Here is a 21,835-nt window from a genome sequence, read left to right on the forward strand (position 1 = left end):
GTTTTTTTTTTTTTCAATTTTACGGAGTTCTACCACATCAAAGATCCTACCAATCTCCAACTGGTCAAAGTTTTACACGACTGTAAAACTAAATATCAGCCATCTTTAAGCAAAATAACGAATCACCTCGGGAGCTCCGCAAAGTAGCACTAGGTTAAAACAATTTATTCGGTCGCTGGGTGGTATTTACGTGTTCGATGATTTATTTAAGCGTAAGCGCGTCTGCGAAAAATCAGTGTGGCCGTTCGCAAAAGGTTGCCACTCTCCAGAACCGCTGTTGCGGAATGCGATGAACTTTAAAGAGATAAATTAAAGCTACCATATGATTGCCCTGGGCAAGTCTGTATGATTAGATTTTTGCACGTTAAAAGGTTTGGAAAAGAAGCGCGCCAAGGCAAATCATTATTCGCAGCCGTTAAAGTCCAAATGCTTTATGAAAGCTTGATCCATTTTATATTTAATGTTTTGTTTATATTCGCAACTCGATTTTTTATTTTATGTTTCTCAAAATTTGCTTCAAAATGATTGGAAACCACTTCGGCATCAAGCGCACCGGTGCTTAAAAATACGGTACGCCACTGAACAATAGTCTGACGAATCTGCTACGGAAATCGATAAGCAAAGTGTTGAGGTAAAAGTTGGGGGGCCACGTCAGACTTACAGTCACGTTCTTCTCTAGTAGCAAGGGCCAGGAGAGGACAATAATTAATTCATATTCCGCCACGACGACTGCCTAACATGGAAGGTAAATATTTTTTAAGTCTGCTTTTTGGTTATGTTCACGTTTCGAAGCAGAACATAGAAACATCCGTGAGTTTTCGACCGTAACGTACCGCGGCGTCGCTCGCACGTGACGTCATAAGTTGCCCGATTTAAATATTCTATATAACGTTACAATTGGACTAAATTATTTATTTAAGCATTTTATTGGAACGAAATGATGCACATGGGCAACTATACACCACGTAATGCGTTTCAAGCCGGCATTGATCTGGACGGTGAACCGATATATGTGGGGCAGGGGCATCACTCTGGCCATCTGCTTCCCGGCAAATACATTCCCCCAAAAAATGGGCTTTTGGTGCCTCACGACGGCCAAGAAGTGTCCGTTTTCAATTTTAAGGTGAGTCATTGATATTTTAAACCATGTCACAGCAAAGTGAAATTTCCGGACGAGGTCCTCTGTGAAAAACTACTGGACTGGGTGCCGGTGAACGACGGACAGATTCCCCCGGGTGCCGTACCTGGAGGAGACACTACAACGGGTGACCTTTTGCACATTGGACGCGTTCGGTTCCAAAATTCACTCGTTGTCGGAAGAGTAAGAAAAATTGCGTTACGCAAAATGGCCGTAAAGCGCGTGTTGTAACGTTGTAGGTGCAGCATGGGTTGTGCTACGTTACTCTCCAGGGAAAAGAGACGACGTACAACGATTTCGAGGTTCTCGTTCTTAGTAGTATATAGTAATTTTTAATTAATACTTTGTTATATTTTAAATAAACGCTACTATAATTTTCTTATTGTTGTGCGTTTTCTTTAGCAGTTGGCTCATTTACAAAGGCCGATAATTGTCGAAAAACAACCTCATGGAACGCCTATGGCGATGAGTCATGTTTCCGAGAATCCCACTTACGTCGTTTGTAAACAATCGAAAATCGGGAAAATATGGCATCGTTTTAAATGCAAACTCGTAAGTACGTGAACCCAACTCAATTTGACATCCAAAAAGGCGAAGTTATTCAAACTAAGCCAGGAATCGATGCCAAATGGAACGTAAGTCGCAGACGTATGGAAAATTTACGAACAATCATGTACAAAGGAATAGATTAAAAGAGGTTCGATTTATAACACAAATTAAATTTATTTCGACTTTCAAAGACGTTGAAGTTTACATAAAGATTCTTAGGTGGAGCCACCAGTAAAACTGGCGAGTTTTGAAACGTCAAAGTATAGCAAAGCCTGCTGAATGATCTTCGGCAGCAGTAGCGGTATCTTTCGTTACATCTAAGTCGACAATGTCTTTTTTCCAAAGCGTTCTACTGGGGCAGAGTGTTAACTGTTGGCAAAGACGTGCCGTCGGCGAGTGTCCAAGTTGGTATGGACGTTCGGGGTGACCCAGTATACGTCGCCCAAGTGCAAGAACATCAATTTAGCTCCCCGACAATCGCCAAATACATTCCCGCCAGGCGCTATCTGGCAAGCCCTTCCAACGGAGAAGAAAAGACCCATATCGGATTTCAGGCAAGTCTCTTGCAGTTTTCTATCGCGGTCAGGCGCAAACGTAACACGTAAAATCCTAAAGTGCCAACATAACCTCTTTTCGAGGGAACATTATTTCATATTGTCATGGTATTTATTAACATTAATTTGAACAAAATGTACTACAATTGGTTACTATAGTTGGTAGTGTTGCCTGCATGATTGTTTGCCACAGGCGCTTTGTGAAAGGGAACTTGACTGGGTTCTGGTGACGGATGGACAGGTTCCAAAGGGCGCCGTGTACGGGGGAAACGCCCCAGGCGGTGACACGTTGCATATAGGGCGCGTTCGTTTCGAAAACTCGCTGATTGTGGGAAAAGTAAGAAAACTCGTCGTAATTAATTAGTGTTTGGACAAAGATGGCGTTACAGGTTCACCGGGGGTTGTGCTATATCGTAAACAACGGCAAAGAGGAGGGGCACAACGAGTACGAAGTTCTCGTTCTTGAGGAAACGTCATATAATTATTATGAATAGTTGTTAACGTTTCACTATTTGTTCGGAGTTTTGCAGGTTGGAAGAATAAAACGTGGAATTCGCAGTTTTAATTTATATTCTTTTCTTTACAACAAGAAATCTAATCAACAAATCTATCGACGACAAGCTCCCGCTTGCATCTAATCCTAATTACATCGCTCGACAGGCCGGCAACAGGGCCGTATTATATTGATTTGCGCTATTAACTAACGACAAAAAATAGGGTCATTAGAATAAATTTATCCCCTTAACGTCCGCTTCCGTCAGTTTAAAAGTACCGATAGGTTAGGTACGACATCCCCATCTTTCGTATCACGGGCGTTTTCTTCCGTGGAAAAGACAATCAGGTCTGATCGTAATCCGTTGAAGTCTGACAGTGGCGCAGCCACAATTCCGAGCGTGTTTGCCGATTCTCCGCTTTGTGTGGCGCGGTTGCCGATTTTACCTGGTCGGTGGTCCGTGATTTGAGCCGAGGGTCCCGTGGCAGGCCTCTGAGGAGGTTCGCGCCTGAGCAAGTCGACCGCCACGAAGTCCGCCGCCCGGAACAGTTCCGCCTTGACCAGCAGGTGGAACAGGTGTCCCAGGTTGGGTCTCACGCGCCCACAAGTGCCCCACTCGTCGAATAGGATTTCCGGCGATGATCTTTTGTCTTTGCGCGACGCCTGTTCGATAATCCTGCAAAAGCGTTCGGTATACAGGGTGTTGTCTACGCATCCGCGAAAATGTAATTTTATTTTCAGAATATAAAATATAAACCAATCAACCTTCTTAGGGTGTCTACCGTTATCTGTTGTTTGACGAAATTTCATACCTTGTTATTGTTATTGGTTTATATAGTCGCCACGTAGCTATAATTTCGCCAAAAGAAAGAAAATGTCTTTGGTTCGAGTATTTTGCTTTTGACCGAAAATCGACTTTGTCTCTACAGACTTATTATGTTCTTGTCGAAAATTTCAGGTCTTTGATATAAGGTTGTTGCATTGGATGGTCGTTACAAAATCAATTTAATTTTTGGCCTGCCACTGCTCTGGCGGTGTTGTGCAATTTTGGTATATATGTACCTTATGGCTGATTTGGGGCAATTAACCACTTAAACGTGGCGTTTAAGTCATATGATATTTAAAGGTAGGTAAATACCTTGATTAAGGAAAGGAAGATTACATTATTGAGGAACTGAACAAAACAATATTAGTTTCTGTATCAATTACGTTGTTTACAAACAAAAGGGAACCTATAAGGTATTTTTATGGTTTTAGTTCATGTTCAGATATTTCCGTTTTTATTTTACCGGACTTGTCCTTCATTATGTAGCACTTAAATTCAAAAACTACCAAGGTTTACAAAGAAAGTCTTATATCTCCACAAAAAAGTCTCTCATTGTGTCAATTTTTGGATAAAAAAAAAACTCATAATAAAATTAATGTTTTTTGTGCCAATGTCTCATTAAAAATTAAAAATTTGAGCAGCAAGGTGATTTTCAATATTTTCATTTGAAGCATTACGGCGATTTGAGTTTTGGCCTACCCAGTTATTAGTTCTGATGCTGGTATATTATAAAACAAATAAAACTCAAATAACCAAACTGAGGGGAACATTTTTCAGGTATTCTAGTACATCTGTCAGAAGATCAAATAAATGCTCTGTGCCAAAATATTGGAGACAAAACCAAGTTACAAAGACCCATCGACTCCTTGAATACTTGACCTACTTGAATAAGGAAATGTCGAAACGTCTGGATTTTTAGTATTCTTGTTTCTATATTTTTATTAAAACAAAATTTGTATTTTATAACATTTATCACCACAAACTTTTGAAATGTAACTTGTAGGTTGGTGTATATTGCCCAAAACGCCCAAAATATCTTATCAATATCGTAGTATTATATTTATTTTGTGTCGTGTAATTTGTTTTATTTGATGTCTCAATTTTTTTCCATGAAAGGACATTTAAATTTTAATCGTTAAATTTCAAAGAACGCAAAAAGATTTTAGGAAAAATTCTTAGGGGATTTGCCCCAAGGGCCATAGATTTTGACGCAACTATTTGCTAGCGTTATTGGAAAAATCTTATATTTTAAATAATTACTTTTAAAATCTCTTAACCTTAAACCAATTTTTAATGATCTTGAACCAAAGTAATTATGAAGTTACGATAAAAGTGAAGGCCTCCCTCTAAAAATCGTTGGATATTGTGACGAACCTATAAGTTGATAAATCATTATTTTGCCATTTAGACCGATGCGCCTCTAACGGTCAATGATGCATTATGGAATTAATGTTCTAAAGGATATTAACACTTACTGTATGTGATCCGAGTTGTATCTGGTGCGGTGGGCGGCGGCAAAATCGGCGTCAGCTTCTAAGGTCGCTGGGATGACGGCCATGAGCGTTTTCCAGGAGTCGGCGTATTCGAGAATCCTGGCCAGTTCTTTCGTCGCGCTCGGCGGCAGCTTCCGGATTTCTAAGCACGGGTCCATGTAAAACCTTCCCGTGACTTCACCTCGAGCATAGGAACAGCCGTGCCGCACTGGAATGTGACTCAAATTTCGATGCAATGGATGTTGCAGCCACAGCACTAATTGCTTCTTAAGTGTTGGGATTTTCTGAGGACTCGCGGAATTTCGGGTATTTACCGCTCGTTTAAAGGCACAATTTCGTAATATATTCGTCACCCGCCCTTCGATGGAAAGTTTTCACTGTACAATAACTGGAATTATTTTGTATGGTCAGTTCATATATGTAAGAAAGTGACCAATTGCGTTTAAATAGGATTATCCAAGGGTGGTCATATCTGGAATATCTAAAAAAAATTAGGATTTACAGAGAACAACAAAGGCCAATTATTTACTTGGATGAAATCTGGTTCGACACTTCATGATACCCCGGAAAAGGGTTGGGTTGACTCAACTGACTCTGTCTGCGAAAAATATTAATATTAAAGATCATTCTCTGGATTACCATGAGGACACAACCGCTGATTTATTTGAAAGTTGGTTTAAAAACCAACTAGTTCCAAACATTCCTCCTAAAAGCGTCATTGTAATGGACAACGCAAGTTATCACAGTAGACAGTTGACTAAAACCCCTTCCTCATGTGACACAAAAGCAACAATCCAAAACTACATTTATTTTCACGAAGATTATAGCAAAAAGCAATTAATTGAGGTTCTACAAAGCTTGAACCTACAAAAGGAATACGTCTGTGATAATTATGCAAAAAATCTAGGGCATACAGTTTTAATCTGCCATTCGTGGTAACAATGTTTTTCCCCGTGTTAACTCAATGTCCTCAAACTTATAGAAACCGAAGTTTTTAACATCCCTCCCCAAAGTTGGGCTGATTCTGTTAAACATATAGAAAAGCAGAACAATCGTATATCCATATTGCGAATAATATAGAACAGGCGATGATAGCGATAGTGATACTGATTATTATGTGAACAATTTTAAGTAATTTAAGTAAGTAATAAAAATTATTTGTAATATTATTTTAGATTTAAACATAAATAAATAAATATTGTTTAGTATCTTTCCTAACAAAACCCCAAATAATTAAATTCTAAGCAAAGTACGGACCCGTTCGGCCATATTTCATTCTTACAGCTTGCCCGGGTATTTCCTTAATTCGTATCAGTTAGTCACTTCCTTATATCTATGAACAGACTTTACCTCTATCAACCCTAATGTTGTGGTCAGAAAACAAGTTTTCAAAAAGCTTGTACGTTCATCACGTGACAAAGATAATTTTTTCAATGAAAACTCCCGTATGGTATAGCATTTTCCTATTCGACGGCCAAATTAATATGTGGTGTCTAGACCGTGTAGCCTATTTTTAATTGATTGAATACTTGGGAATTATGTATACTATGTAAGCGAAATTATCAATCAAATCAAATTATCAAGCGCTGACTATTACAAAGGGCATTCAAAATTTTATTCTAAATACGATAATGGCTACGGCTATAACTCTTTGGATTTCCCCAGAATCCGTGAAATCAAAGTTTTATTGCATCTAGCCGCCTGTGAAATTTATATACGTCAGCTGCTAATTTTGGTCGGGTTTTCCTGTAACGTCTAGATTTGTTTGGTGGTCCGTGAATTTAAACATTCATATTCAATTACAATTAGCACAATAGATTTTTACAAATATTCAGATTCAGATTTCAGATTTAACTGTTCAAAATTAACTAAAAATAAAATAAAACTGTGCTTTAATGACATTGTTCGAGAATAAAAATCATATAAATAGGCCCTACTTTCCCACACTGGAATGCAAGGTACCTCAGTTCTGGAGATATCGCTGTCCGTAACATGTCGGCCCATTCTGACTTGTTAGCAAATGTTTTTTCAGCGAAAGTGCTTCTTTAGGCAACAGTAAAGCGGAAAATTTTACTACCGACCCCCATAAAGCTATTAAATAATTGATCCCTGCATACCTAACTCGTTTTCCCAGAACATTTAATGAAATCTAAGCATATTTTGACAAAATAATGTCTTAAAAATGCCGCAGCTAAACTTATTGCTTTCAATTTATCTTGATAACATTTTAATTGGCTGTAACATTTTGTTTTTGAATATATCAACTATCAATTTTCGGACATATAAGCCTACATCATATTTTTGTTAAATGGTTTAGGTTTCTATGACGCACATGGAGTTTCCTCTATTACTAGAGTATATGAAGAGAGAAAATAACGCATTTAAATTTCATAAAACTCAAAAACTAAGTGCAGAACAATATTAACGGAGAATGCAGTTTTGTTTGGATTTTTTAAATATATAGAATATTAATTTTTTGAAAAACATTTTATGGACTGATAAAAGTTCGTTTACTATAAGAAAGGGTTGTAATAGACAAAACACGTAATATTGGCCTTTAAATAATCCTAGATAAATACACGAAGTAAAAACCCAGAGATATCAATCAATTACTGTATGGTGTGATGTCATCGACGGGCATATTTTGGGTCCGATATTTGTAAATCAAAGTTAATTTGAGATAACTATTTTTTACTTTAGTGTGTCTTTTCATTCTTACTGTTTTTGGTCTTCTTTAATTTGTAAATAATTATGGTTGTTACAGTCAGTCACGGCACTCTTTGAAAATATATAAAAATTTCCTATTTTTGCCGATAAAAAAAAATAAAAAAAGATAAATTGAACGCACGGTACATTCAGCATAGGCAGGGCCTCTATGTGTCTAGTACTTATATACCGACCACACATAAACATAATTGTGAAGACATTTCTTTAAGCACCTGATATTTCAAAATTTCTAGTGAGGAAATTTAAAGAGAACTTTGAAATCAAACCATTTTTTTTGTTAGAAAACGCCCTCTGGCTTTTTTGATAGCCTAGGAAAGTCCCAATTTAATTAAAATTCGTTCAGAACAAAAAAGTAGGTATATAGAACAAAAACTTGAATTCGTCTCTAACGTTAGTATAAAGTTTAGCAGATACAAATTTTAAAAATAATTACGGCAATTGCTCTCCCTGGTGGCCGTTTCTGAAACGACTAACAAATATCTAGGACCGTTTGTTTTCGTTCAAGGGGATTCGGGGCATATGTCATAAATCCGCCAAGGGGGATAATTACGACACGCGCGTTAAAAAAAAAACAATCTGACGCGAGTGTCAACGGTTGACGTATCCAAATTCGCGATGTGCGAACATTTGAATCTCCCCTTTATACCGGACTACGAGATCGTGGACGTGGGCCCTGTCAAGGTAGTACGTCTGGAGCCCAAGTTCTCGCAGTCGTATTACAACGCCCTCAACATCTTCAGCCCGAGCAAAGCTTGCACCCTGATCGCTCTGCTGACGGCTTCCAAATGCCACGAAAACGGCCCGATCATCACCGGCCGGGTCAACAGGAACCTCATCGCTCGACTAGTAAGACTTCTGGCTGCGAGTATGCTCGACGGCAACCGAATGTACGACCGGCTCAATAGAGACGATTCTTTGAAAGACGACGGCCTGAATGTACCCGAGGCGATGGCCTGTCTCAAGTCCGACTCGCTCGACGTCATTGAATGGAAACGAGTGGTCGTCAGCGAAGTTTTGTCGGTGTCCTTAAGTGCCAGCTTGAAATCGAACCTGGAAAAATGGCCACAACGCGGGGACTCTGTTTACGTCGCGCTAATCGCATGTTCTAGGACCGTCCTTTTTGTAATACAGACCGGACCGCAGACCATAACGCTGTTCGACTCTCATCGGCAATCTTCGGAAAATGGCGCCCTCATCGCGGTCGCGGAACTGGGCTGCCTCGACGCGTTCTGTCTGTGGTTCGCGGAGGTTTTCAGACGCTGCACGGGTACCGACCCGTTTTTCTACGAGCTGTCATTTTTGTATTTCGTGAACGGGGAAAGTAAAAATTGATAATGGTTGATGGTTGGTGCTTTTTTTTTATGTAGCGTCAGTCGACCTGAGTCTGTAAACAAGGCACAGTAACCGACTAAGCGACTAAAAGAAAAGCGTTGGAACCGCAATTTATGAAACGTCACCGATTTTTGGTTGTCATTCTGTACTTGAGAGGTCCTGACTTGCAGATTTCTTATCTTTTCGAAACGTTTGCAGGGTTTTTTTTTATACCATGACTGATCTGTTCGAGTACATGCCGACTCACAGCGAGAATAACAAAAACTTGTACCTATGTTTTATCTTGATTATTAAATTCTTGTACATTTTGATATTTCTTGAAGTCGAAAACGATTTATAGATGACCACAGCTCAGATCCAGTAGCCATTTTCCGAAAGTTTACAGTTTCAAAATTGGAGGTACCAGTTAAGCATCGTGGCCAAATACGTTAGCAACACACTAACCAAATAACCAGACTAGTAAAAATCAGATTTTTCATTTTATTTAAAAATAACAATAAAAATCGTAAATCATTACTATTGTTTGTAACTATAAACCGACAAGCAAATTAATATAAGATTCATGGATAAATGTAAAGAATTCTATGTCCATTTGTGGGCAATCGAATAGAAAAAGAAGCGGATATGGGTTATGTTCTCAACATACTTTCGTTTGTTCTATGGTGAAAATTTGCCGCGAAATATTTATAGATCGGATCATCTATATTTTCATAATGAAAAAACGAACACAAAATAACACTTTGTTTAATTATTTCCCTTCACCCACCGGAAGAAAATCTGTGAATGCGGAGACGCCGAATGGCGATAAGTTCGGGAACGGAATAACTAGGAAATCCATTCACAAGGATGGTAAGAGGCAGTTGTGTTATATTAAACTTGTCGGTATCGATTTTTTTTTCGGTAGATTCTAACGACGAAGAAATTTCGGTGGCCAAAAAACGCAGTAGAATACTAGCCTTAAGTAGCGATTCTGACGATGGCTCTTCTGATAATGATGCTTATAATTCCAACAGCGACAGCCCCCATCCGAAAAAAATTAAAATTCAGAAAAGCCCGGAAGCCTCTCATAATGTATCTAAACAGTCGATTGCAGATCTATACGAATTTAAAAAAATTGAGGAACCAAAAGAAACTGATTTTCAGTATAAGGAAACCAAAAATGGTAACCCAAAGGTGAACTTTGAGGAGAAGAGTCAACAGAAAGTGACATCAGAGACTAGTTGGTTGCATGAAAGATTGGAATTTTTACGCCCTAATAAAATAATGGATGCCAATCGAAGGTAGACTGTTTTTGTTTGTAACCCCTGTAAAATTCCTACAATTGGTTTTTGTTTTTTCAGGAAGATTAGCGACGCAGATTATGATCATCACACTCTTTATGTGCCCACCGATTTTCTGAATTCTCTCACGCCTGCCATGAGACAGTGGTGGTTGCTGAAAAGTGAACACTTTGATGCAGTTTTATTTTTTAAGGTTGGGAAATTCTACGAACTGTACCATATGGATGCTGTTGTGGGGGTTCAAGAGCTTGGATTCAGCTATATGAAGGTAAGACGCGTCGCCATCGGAACGTTATCAAGATGTGATCTTGTTCCAGGGAGACTTTGCCCATTCTGGTTTCCCTGAAAGCGCTTACAACAAAATGGCCACCATGCTGGTAAATAAGGGTTACAAGGTGGCCAGAGTGGAACAAACCGAAACACCAGAACTGATGGCGGAACGGTGCAAAAACCAGAAGAAGGTAACCAAATTTGACAAAGTCGTGGCTAGGGAGATATGCCAAGTAACCACCAGAGGGACCTGCGTGTACGGTCCCCAGATGCCCGAGGCTCAGTTGGATAAAGGCTTGTACATGTATGCAATTTGTATGAAGGTACTTTTTTTTGGGTTGAACCATTTTTTTGTTGTTTGTATAGAACTAATTTTTAGATAAACCAAGACGGAACGTACAGGTTCGGCATCTGTTTTGTTGACACTTCTATTGGTACCTTTCATCTGGCTCAATTCGACGACGACAAGCACTGCTCAAAAGTTTTGGCCTTGTTCGCCGAATACTTGCCCGGATTGGTATGCCCCGCTACCGCTTGTTGCGATTGCGACATTGACTGTCCCCTCGGTTTGTTCAGGTGCTTACCGAAAGGGGCGCCAATTATGGTACCTTCAAGCAGCGTCTCCAGTTGTATTACGAAAACGTCATGCAAGACGCACTTGCGCCGAAATCGCAGTTTTATACCGCGTCCGACACCCTCGAGAAGCTATCTACGGGGTGCTACTTTAAAGACAGGGACGGGAACTTCCAGTGGCCGCAGCTTTTCCGCGACATTGCCGACGACTGTGAGTACTTTAAAAAACCAGTACTTCGAAAGTCCTATATTAATCATTCAAATACATAATTTGCGAAATCCTACGTATCGTAGAGTCAGTAGTTCAAATGTACCAGCGGTTGCGCCTGTATGTTAATTTTTCCAAAATTGAATTTGATATGTAAGTTTCATTTCGATAATTAATAATTTTGATTTTGAACTAAAACATTCATAGACGATTGGTTGAAGGTGGTGGAACTGGTCTTTATTTTTTGTTTACACAATGTTTGATGGTTCGACAATCTTTTGGTATATCTATTCATAGACAAATTTCGTGCTTACATTAAAGTATTTAAACTAAAATTAGGTGGTTCAAATTATACGTTTTATACGTTAACTTAGTAGTTCAGTAGCGTATATCTGATGATTCATAGGCCTGCCCAAGCCGGAATACGAGATGGCGATAAAATCGCTGGGCGCTTGCTTGTGGTACCTGCAGAATTCCCAGCTAGACATTCACGTATTCTCCATCGGCAAATTCGAGTTGTATGAGTCAATTTTAACAGATTGCCCGAAAGTGTTTGTGGAAAGGGACTATATGGTGCTCGATTCGATCACGATCGAAAACCTGAGTCTGTTGGGCGCCAGGGGCAGTTTACAGGGTACCATTGACTTTTGCTGCACCTCGTTCGGAAAAAGGTACCAATTATACGAGCCCCGGAATTACAATAGAGTAAAAAAAAAAGAGAACATGTCGTAAATTAAGGACGTTACCCAACAGTTCAACCAACTTATAATATTTTTTATAATAAGTTTTGAAACAGTGTTTATTCATAATAGCCCTTATTACTATTGAAAGACACCCTGAACAGTTTAAACAGTTTTTTAGGATATCGAGATGAGATAGAGAAAATGAAGATAAGTTTATGGTAACTCTAGTCGCAGGTGCAACTTAAAGCAGCCTATTGTAGTGTAACTTTCAAATATCAAGCTAATATGACACTTTCTAGGAGTAAATTAACGAAAGTTTTGTTTATTTGAAAAATTTTTGATCGATTTCGGTATACCGAAATTGATGCAAAAATTTGACAAAAGGAACTTCTTGAGTTTGTCTGATGACAAACTCAAGAAGACGTAGTAGTGACGTGACTAAAATCTAGTCAACTGGTGACTAAAGTACCGAAAATGGGTGCCAAAGGTGACGTCTTTAAGTGACACTTTTCACACGCTGATTCAGTGCATAATGGGGTAGTAGAAGAAAATTCCAATTAAAGGTGTCTTAGGGGAAGGCGTTAAGGTCTTTAGCGAATAATACAAACTTGCAATACTCATTGAGTAATTTACTTAATAAATTGTAGGCTGCAAGCTGCCCTGCAGACTTAAATTCGTCAGTTTTACGATTTCGAATGTTTTAGTACTCTCTTGTAATTCTGGGGCGACTATACCTCCTCGCTTCGTCGGTTATGTGACGCGGTTGCACGCAGATTGCTTCAGAAATGGATCTGCAAGCCGCTGTGCAATGTGGAGAAGATCCGGGCGAGACAGGAGGCCGTGAAGGAGTTGCGCGACGGGGTGCAATCGTTGGACGCGGCGCGGCAAATTTTGAAAAAATTGCCGGACCTGGAACGGCAACTTGCCAAGTAAGTTCGGGCATTTTTGGAAATTTACCGGTTCTTTTATTAAATTTTGCTATTTTAAACGAAAAGTTAGCAACATATTCGAATTCTTTCGACTTTATTTTGACAAATTAATCGCAATAAATTTAATTTTGAAGTTAATAACAGCTTTTGCGCCATAGGATTCATCATTACGGCAACAAATTTTGCGCCACCGATCACCCAGACGGTCGCGCCGTCTTTTACGAAGCGAAGACCTACTCGAAGAGGAAAATCATGGACCTGCTGAAGACGCTCAGGGGCTTTGAGGCGGCTCAACAGGTGGCCGATGTTTTCAAAGGCTGCCGGTCGCGTTTATTGAGGAAAATCACCCAGTCCCACCCCGACGGCGTCAACTTGGACCTGACCGAAATTCTGGACTATTTCAAGGTAAGGGAAGAAAAAAAAACACTCAGCTCTCCACCTCTCCCGTCGGGTTCGTTTCAGGGCGCGTTCGACCACGAGGAGGCCGAGACCAACGGCAAAATTATCCCCAAAAGGGGCGTGGACGGCGACTACGATCGGGTCAACGTCGCTATAGACGACATCAACGCGGAACTGGACGCCTACCTCGAGGAGCAGTCGTCGTTTTTCGGTTGCCGCGTCCAATACTTCGGCACCGACAAGAAGAGGTACCAGCTGGAGGTGCCCGAACATAGGGCCAATCGCGCGAACGCCGACTACCAGTTGGAGGGCTCCAAAAAGGGCTCGAAACCGTGTCGACGATTTTCGACGGAAACGACCAAGGTTAGTATCGGTAATTCAAATAAATTTTCGATCGCTCGAGTTTTACTTTAACTGGTCTGGAGTTTTCGTTAGTCAGATTGAGTAGGTCAAATGTACCGTCCTGTTAACGGGGAACTGGGCCTAAATCGGACAAAATAAGAAAAGGTTACTACTAATGGGGACTGTTGCTCATTTATATAAGTTTGAGAACTACTAAGATATCCTTCCTGAAATAATTTTATATATAATCATTAGGTCATCAAACAATAATTTCTTTAAATATTTGTAGTTGTTTATTTTTAGCATAGCGAGCTACGATTTGCTATTTGATAAATAAAAAAATCAATTTAATAATGAATATAATAAAAAAAAATTAAATAAAATATAGTTTATAATGATCTAACTTTTTAAAAATCCTTCGAAAAAAGCGTTTAGAAATTAATATACTTTGAAATACAAAATACTTAAGTCTTTCTACCGTTTCAAAAAAAATTATTATTTAGAAAATAGCGTTATGTATTTTTTCGGGAGTGTTATTTCAAAAAACGCTTAAAAGTTTGCATATGAGAAAACAATTTTCCTTCTAAATTTTTTTAACAATCAAATTAAGTGATACCATGCCTTTGTTTATTTTTATTTTATTTTTTATTTCTAAATAATTCGCAGAAATAAACATAAATAATAAACAAAATCAAAATATTACAAAGCAACGTCTCACAAATGTAGCATAAGCTACTCTCAAAAAATATATAATTACATGTCATTAAATTATTTATAACTACAAAAGATATACATTTAATATAAATTTTAAAATAGCCATAAGAACTTAAAATTATCGAAACATTGGGTGGGCAACCATTGATAAACTTCTTCTTTATAAGTGTTAACATTTTTCAGTATTTTAAAATGCCTAGGCAAGATTCTATATGCCTTAATTGTCGTCATGTATATTCCCTTTTCAAAGAGGGTAGAATTATTTCGGTGAATGCTCACGTCAGCTCTGTTTTGTTAAGATATGCATATCAGCAGTGTATAAATCTTCGTTCACAGAGAATAAATGTTTTTTTTTCTCGCTAACATAACCAAAGAGTCAAAATATAATGACGGAACTGTTAATATTTTAAGTTGGTTAAAAATTTTTCGATAAGAAGCAATATCTGACAAAAGTGTGATTATGCCTAGAAATACTTTATTTATATAACCATATTTATATATTTCGCTTATCTAACAATTCCATGAATTATTGTTTATAAAATAAAATCGAATCATGGAATTTGCAATAAAATTAAACATTTTTCTTACCTACTTCCAAGAAGCATCAACTATTCAAGCGATTTCACTAAATACTCAAAATCTCAAAACCAGATAGAAAAATAGAAAAGTATATATAAACAATTTCGTGATACAGTCATCCACCTTTATTATTAACGTTTATGACAAAGGAAAAAAACATATTGGCTGCATTAATCGAACTATTTTTTTACTGTACTATGTAAAATATTCCACAGGTGTTTAAATTATGATAAAACTAAATTGAGACCCCCTTAATTCGATTGGGCCCCTTCATTACAGACACAAGGGCCAATTAGTAATAATGATTATTCATGATGGGGCGCCCCTTGCATTTGAGTAGTTCAAACGTTCAGAACTCTTTTTTAATGTACCATGTACAATATTCCAAAATTAAATTAACAATCAAGTTGAGACCCTCCTGCCGGTAGTTCGATTGGGCCCCTTCATTACAGCCACAAGGGCCAAACTTTAAAGGTATTTGAGTAGTTCAAACGTTCCGAATTGTCGGAGGACCGCGCACCACGTAAGTAATCCCGCGATTTACATCTCGCGCAGGAGCTCCTGCATAGAATGCTGCGCGCCGAACAGGAGCGCAACAAAATAATCCTCGACCTGAACCGGAGGATATTCGAAAAGTTCAGCGAGAAGTACGACAAATGGCAGCAGGTCATCCACTGTCTCACCACGTTGGACGTGTTGTGCTCGTTGGCGCAGTACGCGCGCGGTTACGCGCAGGAGATTTGCATCCCCGACGTCGAACCCTTCGCGGAACACGTAAGTGGACGACGCGTCGCGTCCAGATTGGCCGCATCGTTTTGCCGTTCTAGCCGTACGTCACGATCGAGGACGGACGTCATCCGTGCGTCGCCGAGGTCGACGGCTTCGTGCCCAACAGCGTCACTTTGGGGCGCCGCGACGCTCGCGGCGCCCTCATGATACTCACCGGCCCGAATATGGGCGGCAAATCGACTCTGATGCGTCAGACCGCCACCATATGCATCATGGCGCAAATCGTAAGCATTTTTTTTGTTTCGCGCATCGTTTTAGTCGATAGGCACAACGTATAGTGGAGTGTAAAAACGAGGGAGCCGCAATGGTCGTCACCTCCAAATTTTGTGGCTATAGGGCCACGTAGCAAAGATCAAAAGAAGAAGAAGAAGAACTGATCTCTCTCGTAACAAATGTATTTCCAACACCGGAATAATATAAACGGATGAAATCATTTAATGGGTATTCTGTTTTAACTGTTATTTTTTATGTCTTGTACTGCTTGTTCTCACTGGTGATGATTAAATATTCTAATAATAAAATTTTCGTATTAATTAGTTTATCATCAACATATTTCATCACTTATAATATTCAGAGAGAAGGTACTATATGTTAGCTAAATTTATCTGTTAATTCTTTCTTGTCCCAATAAATTATTTAAACTAATTACATCATAAATTCTTATTTCTATGACCAAAAAAGAACACTTTTTTGGTTAATGTTTTCGGTTAACACTGAATTCTAGTTTTCTCTTTAAAAATAAAACTAATTTTTACATTTTTCCGTGGATAAATGATTCTGCTGTGGAACGGAAATTTTGAAATTTGTTTTTCGTTCTTGACGCTTTGAACGTAGTAAAATCCTTTCGGATTCTTATTTTTACAGTAAAAAGAAAAGGTCTCTTAGAAATTTTAAGTAAAAAAATAACCGTTAAAACGGAATCAAACGTAAAGGCTGTTTCACGGTTGGTGGTAGAGTTCTCCAAACGATATACCGTTTTTACGACGGAATTCGGTAGTTAACTTTAATAAATAGATTCGCAATTCCACATTCACGTTCCAGACCCGCACTGACTGAGCTGACGGATTTGTGTAGAGTTTCATCGGTGAGATTCCTCGATTATTATTAGTCCATGCAGTAAAAAATCCATTCTTACTTTAAAATGTTTATTATAAATATAAATGAAGGAGGAAATTTTAACTGTTAAACAATTTAAGGTTATTCTACGTCAAAATAATCACTATCGTCAATTAGAAGCTTCTCTTCTAATTAATTTTATTGCCATAGAACTAAACTGGGATTCAGCTATCACGGATTAAAATTGCAGACGGACACTCCGTGACCAATTTGTCATCATTATATTTCTTATCAAAGATTCTCACGCGCATTTAAAATTATAATTACGTCATCGACCACAATCTCAACTTCTTCGTCGCTGGACATCGCAAGTGACTAATAAAATTGAATAATGTTAGTATTTGGTAAGAAATAAATTTTAATAAAATGTTTACGGTACCTCAATAAAAACGGCACACCGAGTCTTGAAAAACAATTGAATAACAGTAAATGCTAACCAACCCCCACAAATCGACCAATAGCGAACTGGAAAAACACTAATTATATTATCACGTATATTATCACATATACCTAAATCGTTTGGTTTCTGAAATAAAAGCAAGTTTCTCTGAAAACTTGGCAGAATTCATCTTTTAAGTCGGTCGGTCATAAACATTATTGATTGTGGAAATTTAATTGAAGGAAACCAGTATTTCAGTGCTGTTTCAATGAATTTGTTTATTACGCATGCAGGAAATTGAATGAAAACGAAAACATTTTGAAGACTATATATACTAACAATATATTAGGTAAATAAATAAAAATTGCACACTGAAGCGGCTTCAGTGTCGTAGTAATAAAAATTTAATTGAAGCTATGTTTTGGTGGTTAAAATAAATAAAAGTAAAAAAATGAATATTATTTAAAAACAATCGTAAAGAATACATATAATATACATGGCGTCCTATTTAATCGTCCTTTACGGCACGTCGTTAACGTCTAAGGTGAATCTTGCAACGCCCCGTATATTTTTTTTCATTATATGTCTAGTATAGTCTAGTAATTTCGCTTTTCTTCTTACGTTTCTTGGTTTCTGTCTTGATCAATTTGCCATAATTTCGTTTTTAATTAAAAAAGTTTAAATAGATTTTCAATTTTCACATCACTGTACAGGGTGGGTTCGTGCCGGCGTCTCGCTGCTCGATGAGCTTGATAGACCGAGTGTTTACTCGATTAGGCGCGTCGGACGACATCGTCCACGGCCTGTCGACTTTCTTCGTGGAGCTGACGGAGGCGTCGACGATTTTGAAGCACGCGTCGCGCCAATCGCTGCTCATCGTCGACGAACTGGGACGGGGCACGTCCACTTACGACGGTCGGTGACATTCCGGGAGTTTGAGGGGCGGGTTTTCACGATTTTCTTCCCCGCAGGAAACGCGATCGCTACCGCTTACGTCCAGAAGCTCGCCGAGATCGAATGCCGTACGCTGTTCTCCACACACTACCATAACCTCGTCGAGTACTTCGCCGATAAGGAGGGTATCAAGCTGAGTCACATGGTGAGTAGGTCGAGGTTGTCAATCTTTGAAATAACGCCAAAAACGTGAAATCCCATATACCTTGTACGTGGAATTGTTCATGGCAAACCTCAGAACATTTTGTGGTTCAGTCAAATTTAAATATCCTCCTATTGTTGCTTGTAATACACGTTTTACTCAACCAAGCTAAATTCCGCTCCTTATCAACCCAATAAAGTTATCAGTCACGACAAAAATGTGATTTTTTATTTCGTAAATTCGTTTTGATTTTGATAATTTCCTCTGTCTTTTGCGTTTTTAATAATTTCCTCTGTCTTATGCGTTTTTAATAATTTCCTCTGTCTTTTGCGTTGTTAATAATTTCCTCTGTCCTTTGCGTTTTTAATGTTATTTTTTTCTCTATTGAATGGCATATATCATTTTTTCTTCTTATATTTTCGTAGGCCTGTATGGTGGAGAACGACGAGGACGCTAGCAAAGAGTCCGTAACGCTGCTGTATAAACTAGCAGGAGGGCGGTGCCCCAAGTCCTTCGGCTTTAACGCCGCGAAATTGGGCGGCCTGCCCGATCGCGTGGTGGCGCGGGCCCGAATTTTGGCGACAGAAATCGAACACGAGGACCGGAACAAGCAGGCGTTTAAAAAGATTTTCGTCGACGGTGTCCCCATTCGAGACGTTAGGAATATACTCAAGCAGCTCACGCTTTAAGTGTTTTTTTTTTTTAATTTTGTAAAGACCAATATCTGTTTTTATTATTTTCTCATTTACTTCTAAGCATAAAACAAGTTACTTTTAATTAGTTATTAAAACCTTTCAACCCTTTATTGGATCTGAATTTATAAATGTTGAGCGTATTAACATATCGAATGGGTTGAGCAGTGACGCTCAAGTTATGGCCCAATGGCCTTTTCGAATTTGGCCAGGTACAAAACGAAGAACGACCTTTAATCCATCAGCCGACAATGACAAACTTTAACCCGAACCTAAAAAAACTCCGCAAAATGAGTGGCAAAGTACACAGACGAGATAAAAACTCGTTTCAGGATCAAAGCGTATTATAGGGTAATATTCGGAATCGAGATTGCGTAACGCTCGAGTGTGTCGCGTCAGCCGTCTAGAAAATCATGGGCGACATCGTAAAATTCCATTTGAACCTCTTTAAATCGTCCCTTAACAATGCGTTTTCTGGGAAAGAACCGTGGCAAATCGTCACCCTCACGACGAGCAGTGTTTTGTTTGCCGTGTGGCTGTACGACTTTTTGAACCAAGACGAGAGTAAGGCCGTCTAGGCGCTCGCGACGCTTAAATAAGTTAACACGGCCGGGTTCTAGCTATTACCGAAAGGTTCAAAAAAGCGGCCTTTAAGTTAGCGAAAAGGATCCCGACGATTCAACAAAAGATCGACGAGGAGTTGAAAACGATCGCCGCGGATTTCGAAGCGGAAATGAGTAAACAGGCCGCTCACTTGAGCTACATCACAAACCTACCTCCCAGCGGACTTTCAACGGACAACATTTTAAAGAAAATCAACGAAAACTTGGCTTTGGGTGCGTTATGGTTGTTTGCAAAGGGCATTAGTAAGTGAAACTATTCAAGGGGCTTACCGGTGGAAAGAAGGTTGCGCCTCGGGCGCCGTTTACTGCTACGACCCCGACCTAATGAGTCTCGTGGCGCAGATTTACAAACTGACCTCATATACAAACCCGTTGCATCCCGATTTATTCCCGGGGCTGTGCAAAATGGAAGCGGAAGTTGTTAGGATAGCCTGTAACTTGTTCCACGGGGACGACAATTCGTGCGGGACGGTGCCGAATTTTATTTTGAGCAGGTGAGGTTAGGTTTTCATTGGCGATGTCGTAGATGACTACGGGTGGTACCGAATCGATCATAATGGCTTGCAAAGCTCACAGGGACTACGCCAAGAACAACAGGGGTGTGAAAAGACCCCAAATTGTAGTACCCGTTACCGTTCACTCTGGTTTTGATAAAGCCGCTCAATATTTGGGTCTGAGAGTGAAGTACATCCGGGTAGATCCCCAGACCTACCAAGTCGATATTAAGGCAATGAAAAGGGCGATTAATCGGAACACTATTATGGTGGGTGAGTGTTTGAGGTGGGGGGCTAAAGTCGTGTGGTTAGCTTGTAGGCTCGGCTCCGAATTTCCCGTACGGCACGATGGACGACATAGCTGCCATTTCCGAACTCGGGATTAAATACGGCATACCGGTGCACGTAGATTCATGTTTGGGTGGGTTCTTGACGTGTTTTATGGAAGAAGCCGGCTATCCGACGCCCCCTTGCGATTTCCGTTTGCCCGGCGTGACCAGTATTTCAGCCGATCCCCACAAGTACGGTTTCACCCCCAAAGGTACTTCGGTCGTCTTGTATCGTGACAAAAAGTACTTACATCATCAGTACACTGTCACCACCGATTGGGTGGGTGGAGTCTACGGTTCACCGACCGTTAACGGGTCGAGGGCGGGGGGTAACATAGCAGTGTGTTGGGCCACATTGTTAAACTTCGGAACTGAGGGCTACATTAAAGCCACCAGGGATATTGTTCACACAGCACGGTACATCGAGAAGGGGTAAAAAAAAACGTTTTAAATCGACGGGCGCGTGTTACGGGGGCTGTTTTAGGTTAAGGCGGTTGAAACCTATCTTTGTCTTTGGCCAGCCGGCCACCAGCGTGGTCGCTATCGGGTCTAACGAATTCGATATATACCGGTTGTCTGACGCCTTGCAAAAATTGGGCTGGTGTTTGAATATATTGCAGTTTCCTTCTGGGTAATATTTTCCTGTCGTTTCATTTCACTTTTGAAATTTCCTCGCTTTAGGATTCACATTTGCGTCACTTTAATGCATACGAAGCCTGGCGTGGCAGATAAATTTTTAAATGATGTAAAATCCAGCTTGACGGAGATCATGAAAGATCCCGGAGTACCCGTCGAGGGAAAGGTACCCTCATACTTAAGTATATATGGTTTCTAACGGTTCCTCGTTTTAGATGGCTCTATACGGCACCGCACAGAAACTCCCGGATCGAAGTATCGTCAGCGAAATCACCAAGTGTTATTTGGACTCCATGTATTTTATCCCCAAGAACAAGCAGTAACTGCCCAGTACTTAACACGATACTTTTGTGTATTTGTTACGATTTTTACACAATCCCATCTCAAAAATTATTTTGTTGGTTATGTAACGAAATTTTGAATAAAAGCTTACGCCATTATTTCTTGGGCTTGTAGTTATTTTTACGTTTTCCCCCGGTTCAGTGCGATCAATTAACTTACCGTTTGCCGGTATTAGAGAAATAATTTGACTTCCTCACATTAAAACCATAAAAAATTAGAGAAAATACTAAAATGCTCTCGGCTCAGCAAG

General features: G+C 39.5%; 6 protein-coding genes and 1 long non-coding RNA gene across 7 annotated transcripts; 6 read left to right on the forward strand and 1 right to left on the reverse strand.

The window, feature by feature from the left end:
* The first annotated feature begins 580 nt into the window (after nucleotides 1-580).
* Nucleotides 581-1,504, forward strand: LOC132702352 (uncharacterized). The gene is made up of 4 exons (XM_060670934.1): nucleotides 581-745; nucleotides 921-1,123; nucleotides 1,178-1,321; nucleotides 1,378-1,504. The coding sequence occupies exons 1-4, from the start codon at nucleotides 739-741 to the stop codon at nucleotides 1,462-1,464; spliced, it is 441 nt and encodes a 146-aa protein (XP_060526917.1). The 5' UTR covers nucleotides 581-738; the 3' UTR covers nucleotides 1,465-1,504.
* A 128-nt stretch (nucleotides 1,505-1,632) lies between these two features.
* LOC132701756 (uncharacterized) lies at nucleotides 1,633-2,885 on the forward strand. Its single transcript, XM_060669929.1, has 4 exons — nucleotides 1,633-1,773; nucleotides 2,033-2,241; nucleotides 2,435-2,578; nucleotides 2,631-2,885. The coding sequence occupies exons 1-4, from the start codon at nucleotides 1,767-1,769 to the stop codon at nucleotides 2,733-2,735; spliced, it is 465 nt and encodes a 154-aa protein (XP_060525912.1). The 5' UTR covers nucleotides 1,633-1,766; the 3' UTR covers nucleotides 2,736-2,885.
* A 103-nt stretch (nucleotides 2,886-2,988) lies between these two features.
* Nucleotides 2,989-7,523, reverse strand: LOC132701755 (protein Tube-like). Its single transcript, XM_060669928.1, has 3 exons — nucleotides 5,583-7,523; nucleotides 5,036-5,534; nucleotides 2,989-3,410 (listed from the first exon to the last, which is right to left on the reverse strand). Exons 2-3 carry the CDS (start codon nucleotides 5,209-5,211, stop codon nucleotides 2,999-3,001), a joined length of 588 nt encoding a protein of 195 aa, XP_060525911.1. The 5' UTR covers nucleotides 5,212-5,534; nucleotides 5,583-7,523; the 3' UTR covers nucleotides 2,989-2,998.
* On the forward strand, nucleotides 3,572-4,634 carry LOC132701757 (uncharacterized). Its single transcript, XR_009618817.1, has 2 exons — nucleotides 3,572-3,860; nucleotides 4,338-4,634. It is a non-coding gene; the product is annotated as an uncharacterized LOC132701757 (long non-coding RNA).
* Nucleotides 7,524-8,312: 789 nt separating the features above from the next.
* Nucleotides 8,313-9,120, forward strand: LOC132701754 (uncharacterized). The gene has a single exon (XM_060669927.1). The coding sequence runs from the start codon at nucleotides 8,396-8,398 to the stop codon at nucleotides 9,110-9,112; it is 717 nt and encodes a 238-aa protein (XP_060525910.1). The 5' UTR covers nucleotides 8,313-8,395; the 3' UTR covers nucleotides 9,113-9,120.
* A 124-nt stretch (nucleotides 9,121-9,244) lies between these two features.
* On the forward strand, nucleotides 9,245-19,304 carry LOC132701752 (probable DNA mismatch repair protein Msh6). Its single transcript, XM_060669925.1, has 15 exons — nucleotides 9,245-9,961; nucleotides 10,017-10,392; nucleotides 10,453-10,660; nucleotides 10,710-10,985; nucleotides 11,042-11,179; nucleotides 11,239-11,446; nucleotides 11,850-12,114; nucleotides 12,900-13,055; nucleotides 13,214-13,460; nucleotides 13,518-13,817; nucleotides 15,645-15,863; nucleotides 15,917-16,102; nucleotides 18,087-18,288; nucleotides 18,345-18,472; nucleotides 18,895-19,304. The coding sequence occupies exons 1-15, from the start codon at nucleotides 9,697-9,699 to the stop codon at nucleotides 19,156-19,158; spliced, it is 3,438 nt and encodes a 1,145-aa protein (XP_060525908.1). The 5' UTR covers nucleotides 9,245-9,696; the 3' UTR covers nucleotides 19,159-19,304.
* Nucleotides 19,305-19,441: 137 nt separating this feature from the next.
* LOC132701753 (sphingosine-1-phosphate lyase) lies at nucleotides 19,442-21,686 on the forward strand. Its single transcript, XM_060669926.1, has 8 exons — nucleotides 19,442-19,725; nucleotides 19,782-19,997; nucleotides 20,047-20,255; nucleotides 20,311-20,547; nucleotides 20,591-21,039; nucleotides 21,092-21,238; nucleotides 21,289-21,409; nucleotides 21,459-21,686. The coding sequence occupies exons 1-8, from the start codon at nucleotides 19,575-19,577 to the stop codon at nucleotides 21,564-21,566; spliced, it is 1,638 nt and encodes a 545-aa protein (XP_060525909.1). The 5' UTR covers nucleotides 19,442-19,574; the 3' UTR covers nucleotides 21,567-21,686.
* The last annotated feature ends 149 nt before the right edge of the window (nucleotides 21,687-21,835 follow it).

This window comes from Cylas formicarius, unplaced genomic scaffold, assembly GCF_029955315.1.
Source record: "Cylas formicarius isolate icCylForm1 unplaced genomic scaffold, icCylForm1.1 PGA_scaffold_5__7_contigs__length_24384050, whole genome shotgun sequence".
In the NCBI taxonomy this organism is placed as follows: domain Eukaryota; kingdom Metazoa; phylum Arthropoda; class Insecta; order Coleoptera; family Brentidae; genus Cylas; species Cylas formicarius.

Excerpts from the sequence above, each read along its gene's own strand:
- LOC132701756 (XM_060669929.1), top strand. Across the intron at positions 2,242-2,434 it reads AGACCCATATCGGATTTCAG|GCGCTTTGTGAAAGGGAACT; the intron begins GCAAGTCTCTTG and ends TGTTTGCCACAG. Across the intron at positions 2,579-2,630 it reads ACTCGCTGATTGTGGGAAAA|GTTCACCGGGGGTTGTGCTA; the intron begins GTAAGAAAACTC and ends ATGGCGTTACAG.
- LOC132702352 (XM_060670934.1), top strand. Across the intron at positions 1,124-1,177 it reads TGTCCGTTTTCAATTTTAAG|GTCCTCTGTGAAAAACTACT; the intron begins GTGAGTCATTGA and ends TTTCCGGACGAG. Across the intron at positions 1,322-1,377 it reads ATTCACTCGTTGTCGGAAGA|GTGCAGCATGGGTTGTGCTA; the intron begins GTAAGAAAAATT and ends GTAACGTTGTAG.
- LOC132701752 (XM_060669925.1), top strand. The coding sequence starts at position 9,697 with ATGTCCATTTGTGGGCAATCGAATAGAAAAAGAAGCGGATATGGGTTA. Across the intron at positions 10,393-10,452 it reads ATAATGGATGCCAATCGAAG|GAAGATTAGCGACGCAGATT; the intron begins GTAGACTGTTTT and ends TTGTTTTTTCAG. Across the intron at positions 15,864-15,916 it reads TCGAACCCTTCGCGGAACAC|CCGTACGTCACGATCGAGGA; the intron begins GTAAGTGGACGA and ends TTGCCGTTCTAG.
- LOC132701755 (XM_060669928.1), bottom strand. The coding sequence starts at position 5,211 with ATGGACCCGTGCTTAGAAATCCGGAAGCTGCCGCCGAGCGCGACGAAA. Across the intron at positions 3,411-5,035 it reads TACAACTCGGATCACATACA|GATTATCGAACAGGCGTCGC; the intron begins GTAAGTGTTAAT and ends ACGCTTTTGCAG.
- LOC132701754 (XM_060669927.1), top strand. The coding sequence starts at position 8,396 with ATGTGCGAACATTTGAATCTCCCCTTTATACCGGACTACGAGATCGTG.
- LOC132701753 (XM_060669926.1), top strand. The coding sequence starts at position 19,575 with ATGGGCGACATCGTAAAATTCCATTTGAACCTCTTTAAATCGTCCCTT. Across the intron at positions 19,998-20,046 it reads CAACGAAAACTTGGCTTTGG|GGGCTTACCGGTGGAAAGAA; the intron begins GTGCGTTATGGT and ends AAACTATTCAAG. Across the intron at positions 21,239-21,288 it reads ATATTGCAGTTTCCTTCTGG|GATTCACATTTGCGTCACTT; the intron begins GTAATATTTTCC and ends TCCTCGCTTTAG.